Below are 5,938 nucleotides of genomic sequence, written 5' to 3' on the forward strand. Positions count from 1 at the left end.
TGCTGTCAGTTTCTTTCCAGATTGTCTGATTGAGCGGTTGGAGGTGTAGGCACCTCAGTATGCTTGACATAGGCCAGCACTAGGTCCCCTCCCTCAGCCACTCTTTTTCTCTTCTCTTCTCTTCACTGTAGGTTGTACGGCAGTGAAGCATCAGTACCAACACTGATGTTGATGTCTTTGATGATGGTGATGATGATGATGATGCAGAGCTAATACAACCACCGAGGTATGCATAATTTTCCACAATCTCGAGTGATTATCTTTAAATTTTAAGGGATATGTTCGAAGACTGCACATTCTGAAGCATAATTTTGCACTTTGCAGGTATGAGGTGCATGCCAAAAGATGGTATAATGGTGGACAGTCTATTTCACAGTGTTTTTGCTTCGCTTTGGTCTTCAAAGATGATGGCAATATCATCTGCGTAGTTTACTCTTCTGTCTGGCAGTCGTAGTTGACGGCACTGACCGATCGACAGAATCGAACGCACTCTTGAAGTCAAGGAATACCAAGGTTGTGGGTCGTCTGTACATGTGGCGTTGCTTTAACACCCGACGGAGTGTGAAAATGTGGTCAACGCAGCCTCTACCCGGTCGAAATCCCGCATGATTCTCATGAGTCAAGGCTTCGCGTGCCGCCGTAAGACGACGAAGAATCAGTGACGCCAGAAGCCTTGTCACAACAGGAGTCAAATTAATACCTCTGTGGTTAATACATTCACTACGAGTACCCTTTTTAAAAATGGGCACTACTATCGATTCACCCCAGTTACCTGGGACGGTCTCATTCTCCCAAATAAGCTAGACAGGCACTGGCTGAGGAGCACACCGCCATCCTTAAAAAGGGCAGATGGAAATTCGTCAGCAACACGATGACGCTTGAGTGGGGAAATACATTCGGACACTTCTGAGACTGAAGTCGGCTACATATCTACGGTCCATCTTCGTGCAGAAGACGAAGATTCTGGATTGGGTGTAGCTGGTGGCCAGCTGAATTGCTGCTCGAAGTACTGTGTCCAACGGTCCAAACGTTCTGCTTTGTTGCATATCAGGGAGCCATTTTTGTCCCTGATTATTTCACTGACAAGAGGTTCCCGAGGACCAATCGAGCGAATCGAATGGAACAGCTTGCGCACGTTTCCAGCATTCTTTGCATCTTCCATTTCTTGGGCCCTGCGGGTCCACCAAGCTGCTCGGTCTGCGCGGACACTCAGTTTCACCTGGTGTCGGACGATGCGCCGGGTGGAGTTGTGGTGGCGGCCAGGTGGAATATGTCGCCGGGTCTCCAGCAAAGACACGGTCCTATCAGAGATCCAATGCTTGTATGGGCTTGGTTGGGTTGTACCGCAAACAGACATTCCAGTTTTGAAAGGCGCTTTGGATATTTTTTCCCAGTGGTCGTTTATATCCAACACCGTACCGTCCGGCAGGCATTCGAGGAGCTGGTTCTGATAGTTTCGTTTGACTTCGTTTGACAACCACTAGCTTTTCACCCTAACTGCCTGCGCATTATTCAATACAGTCGAAATACTTTTAAAATCAAAGGGTTCGGTGCTGCTCAAAAGGCACCTGTTCCGCGCAGCCGCATCAGGAGTGAAACAGTAATACCTTACTCCCTGCGTCCTCGGGTTAGGCCAACCATCTGCAGCCGAGCAGATCAGATCATCGGCTCCGGGCAAAGTCCCCAAATAAAGTCCCACTGTCCACTGCCTCATGGGTCAGACTTTTGAGCCAGAGAATAGGGCATGGTCCCCGAACAAAACCTTACATACTCCCACTGCCTTGGGGGTCAGGCTATTAAGCCAAAGGTTGAAGGTGGGGTACCTCGACCCCGCTGCCTATTAACAAATGCAAGATAACACCTAAATTCACGAGATCCTTCCTACATAGGAGCTTTTAACGACCATACTCTATGTCCGATTGGGGAACAAGCAATGCTCGCTGAAACCTTATACTCCCTTAAAATTGATGTACGCTGTCTCCGAAAAACGCACATATCTCAAAACGTCAACGACTAACTCAGCTCCTTCAACTTTCTCCCTCCGTGTGTCCGGTAATACGGAAGCGGTGACTCGTGGAATATATGGCGTGGGAGTTGCACTCAGCCCCTGAGCAGAATGCCCTTAACTGGATCTCAGTAAACAGTCATCTTTGCGCCATCCGGTTATCCAGCTAAATCAAGCCCAATGCCTTTCGGCATAAAAATGGTGCGTGCTTGTAGTGTCGGCATATACCTCAGTAACTGCAGTCCTGACATTGAGGATCCCTTCTGTCGAGTCATCCGGGCTCCTTCGTCAAGCAAACAGCACTATCATTGTGATCGGTGCGGGCAATATGAATGTCCAAGTCGATCGTCTGAGTCTCTTGGAAGCACTTTGAGGCTTTCGATCTGAAGTTGATGCTCGTCACACAAATAACGGAGGGCGACCCCTCCAGTTATGCGCTGATCGTGAACTGTTTTTATTGGGTAGTACGAACTTTCAGAATAAACGTTCGCAGCGCGCAACCTGGAGGCCACCAGGTGCAAATTAGTCGTGGATCCAGTTGGGTCACGTGGCCATCAGCCACTAGTGGAGAGCCACGATTCAAGACTGTTGTCCCTTCCGGGGCACACAACTTGATTCCGGTGCCACAATGCGAGCATGGCTGGCAATTTGGTTCCGTTCAGGCACTTAAAAGTCAGCAAGTATGCCAATCCATCACCTTCGAAGAACTACCACAGCTTAGTGGTATCGACCTGAGCTAGCTCAACTACCCTCTACAGTAAAGTGTACAGAGTAGCGAGCACCTGGATGAAGCGTGGCAAAATGTAAAAGGAGCTATGCTAACGGCATTCAGTGCTGTCTGTTCGATTTCTCCGGAGCAATCAAATGCCCACTGGATATCGTCGATACCTGGGAATCTATACCAGCAGCCGACGACCACAACGGCGCACTCTAGTCCCACGAACACCAAATACTGAAGAGCCAAATGAAAGACCGAGACTTCCGATGGACATCGAAAGCTCGGAAGATTGAGAAGGCCTTGACTACCGGAAACGGCCGCACCCTATATAAGCCGATACCATCCACTGGCCCTAGGAAAGCAACAATCGGTAAAACGATAGGTGAAAAGGCGGTTCACCAATTCACTAGCAAAAAGATCGAGTTAAAAGGTGGGCCGAACACTCCGAAGAAAACTTTAACTGGCCTCCTGCAACACAGCCTCTGGAGCTAGTGTATATGGGCGAATGGAATGCAAAATTTAGTCGGCCGTTGGGAGAAATAAAGCCAGAAATATCCGTACTGGAACGCAAGAAGTCACCAGGACCCAACGGTCTGTATCCAGTCCTCTTCAAAGGCGAAGAATACCTGGTGATCTATCTGACAACGCTCATTAGTGCGAAATTGGGTGAAGAGAGAGTACTTCAGAATGTGGAACAGCGACGATTATTCCCAACTTCCAAAACAGTACGGGGAAGGTGTGAAATCCACCGTGGCATCAGTCTGGTAACTATGGTATCTCATATGCTCTCCGTTTTAACTTTCGAAGGTTGACTGAACACAGGTAGAGATATACCCGTGAAAACCAAGCTGGGTTCCGTCCTGCAAGAGGATGTATCGATCATATTTTCACCCTCCGACAGATCCTGGAACAGCGACACTGCTTCCAGCAACAAACACTGGTGATCTTGGTTGACTTGAAAGCTGCCTTTGACTCTGTGGAGCATCCGGCACCATTGCAGTGTCCGCGAAACAAAGGTGTACTCCATAAATTTTCGATCCTCCATAAGGCGTTGAACGCTAACTACCGCGACCGTGGGAAGGTCTGCAGGAAGCTCTCTTCTGAGTTCACCACAGCAAGCGGTGTCAGGCAAGGCTGTCCTCTTCTACCTTTCCTATTTAACTTCATCAATGATATAGTTATGGAGGATTCACTATCAGTCTCCAATGCCTGTGGGGTCAAAATGCTCCCGGAGCATTCACTCACAGATATCGAGTACACAGACGACATAGCTCTTCCTGGGTCTGACCCCGTGGTGATTATATTAAATAATATAGATAATTCCGCCTCACCGTTTGCCATGCGCTTCACACTCGCATGGTGTAAAGTGCTACTGCAAGACTGGGTGGGCTTGAACCATAGCTTCATGCCTGCGGATGAACCGATTGAGGGAGTAGACGAATTTGTTTAGCTGAACGGCTGTATCAGTCTCGGTGGTCTGGCGAAAGATGATATTTCAATCCGGATTGAGAAAGCCAGAGAAGCTTTTGTGAACCTGCGTCACCTGTGGCATAGGCGTGACATTAGCTTATCTAAGGGTCGAGTTTACAATGCTGCGGTGCTCCATACTATTACACAGGTCAGATGCCTGGTCGCTTAGAACGTCAAAGGACTTTTAGTGTATGGCCATCGACGTTTCGGAGCATTGCCCGAGTCTGGTGGGAATGCCGGATCAGTAGTGCTGAAATAAGTCAAATGGTCTTCGGAAGGGGCAACTCCCTCACGATAGATGAATCGATCACACTCCGTAGGTTGTGCTGGCTTGGTCACGTGCTCCGTATGCCAGTCGACCGAACTCCTCGGAGGACCCTTTTCGGACAACCACATGGCGGGTGAAAACAAGTCACGGGATGCCAGTCAATATTTGTCAATAAACTGAGTCATTGCCATGAACTCAGTTGCGTTGCCATTGCCGTCTCCCAGGATGGGAACCTGAGACGGGACACATCAACTTTTAGATATATTGTCAGACATGGCCCAGTCGCGCGTTCAGTGGCGCTCGCCCATCCAGGCTGTTGCCCCAGTTCATAGCTCCCGTCACCAGCTCATCAGTGAAAGTCCATTGACAGACCTGTACTTAGGCGCCAAGTATATCAGTTACCGCAGCTACATACCCTACCTACCCAAACTAATCGGTGAACGAAACTGTGGCAGCTAGAACCACTGTACATCATTATCATCATGCACAGCATAACAGAAGTGCTCAAAACTGATGCTTCGCTGTTGTGCAACCATGATTTATTTGAAAGTCTTATTGTGAACAAATGATTGAAAGTGGACGGGGAAGGGACTTAGTACTAGCCTACCACAATCATTCCGAGGTCCCTTCACCTCCAAATACTCATTCAGGCAACCTGGATAAAAACTGACGACAAGATCACCACTGACATAGGTTGACAGCCATATCTTGCAGCGTCTCCAACCAGGCGCAAACCAAACACGCGCCCTTCCTATCCTGGAGGCGCTTGATAGAACATATGCAGCCATAAACCTCCAAGGCCGTAGGGGTTCCAGGTTCACCGTCCAAGGTTCAACTTCAGCTGCAGGATCCAAATTAGTGGCAACGGATGGCCCAGTGGTTGACTCATTTTTATTCAAGACAGTCGCGCCACTTTGATCCTTGATGGTTTCGCTTACGAGTGGTTTAAGGGAACCGGTCGCACGGATCAACTGAAATAATCTTCGGGTATTTCGGGTCTTCTGGGTCTCTTTGAATAAAGCCTCTCGACTCCCCCTGTCTAGGCTTGGGTAGCCTGACAGTATCCCAGCCCTCGTGCTTCCTTCTGGTGGCATGGCGGTTAGGCACCGAAAAGGTGCTACAGCTGAACCGTCCAGAATATCAGAGGAGCCTACACTTCCAGCTCTGTCAGACAATTTGGAGAGAACCGACAGTATGAACGCCAGTGACACCGGATAACCACCATACCGTTCAGCGTCTCCAGCCAATCACAAGGACGACCACGTGCACCATGTCCAGGAAGGCAAGTAAGATCCATAATTTTCATAACATACTTCATTTCTGGAAACATCACAAATGAGAGATTCAGGTGAGTTCCAGGTGAGTCTCTCGGAAAAACCAAATTTGTTTGCAAATGAGTGTATTTCGCTAATATTTATCTAAAACTTCATTCCCTTCTGCCATGTCAAATTCCGTCAACCTCTAGGTTTCCACCACT

At 48.6% G+C, this 5,938-nt stretch overlaps 1 protein-coding gene across 1 annotated transcript in view; it reads right to left on the minus strand.

Moving 5' to 3' along the window:
- T265_10371 (hypothetical protein) overlaps positions 1-4,589 on the minus strand; it is a gene marked incomplete at both ends in the record, with an annotated part of 47,751 nt that extends 43,162 nt beyond the window's left edge. The window contains 11 exon segments of the mRNA XM_009176726.1: positions 223-389; positions 434-731; positions 773-922; positions 935-1,447; positions 1,493-1,698; positions 2,474-2,645; positions 2,908-2,957; positions 3,064-3,075; positions 3,165-3,349; positions 3,790-4,006; positions 4,487-4,589. Of these exon segments, the coding sequence (XP_009174990.1) occupies positions 223-389; positions 434-731; positions 773-922; positions 935-1,447; positions 1,493-1,698; positions 2,474-2,645; positions 2,908-2,957; positions 3,064-3,075; positions 3,165-3,349; positions 3,790-4,006; positions 4,487-4,589 (2,073 nt within the window).
- Positions 4,590-5,938: the final 1,349 nt, after the last annotated feature.

Source organism: Opisthorchis viverrini (genome assembly GCF_000715545.1).
Source record: "Opisthorchis viverrini unplaced genomic scaffold opera_v5_377, whole genome shotgun sequence".
In the NCBI taxonomy this organism is placed as follows: Eukaryota; Metazoa; Platyhelminthes; class Trematoda; order Opisthorchiida; family Opisthorchiidae; genus Opisthorchis; species Opisthorchis viverrini.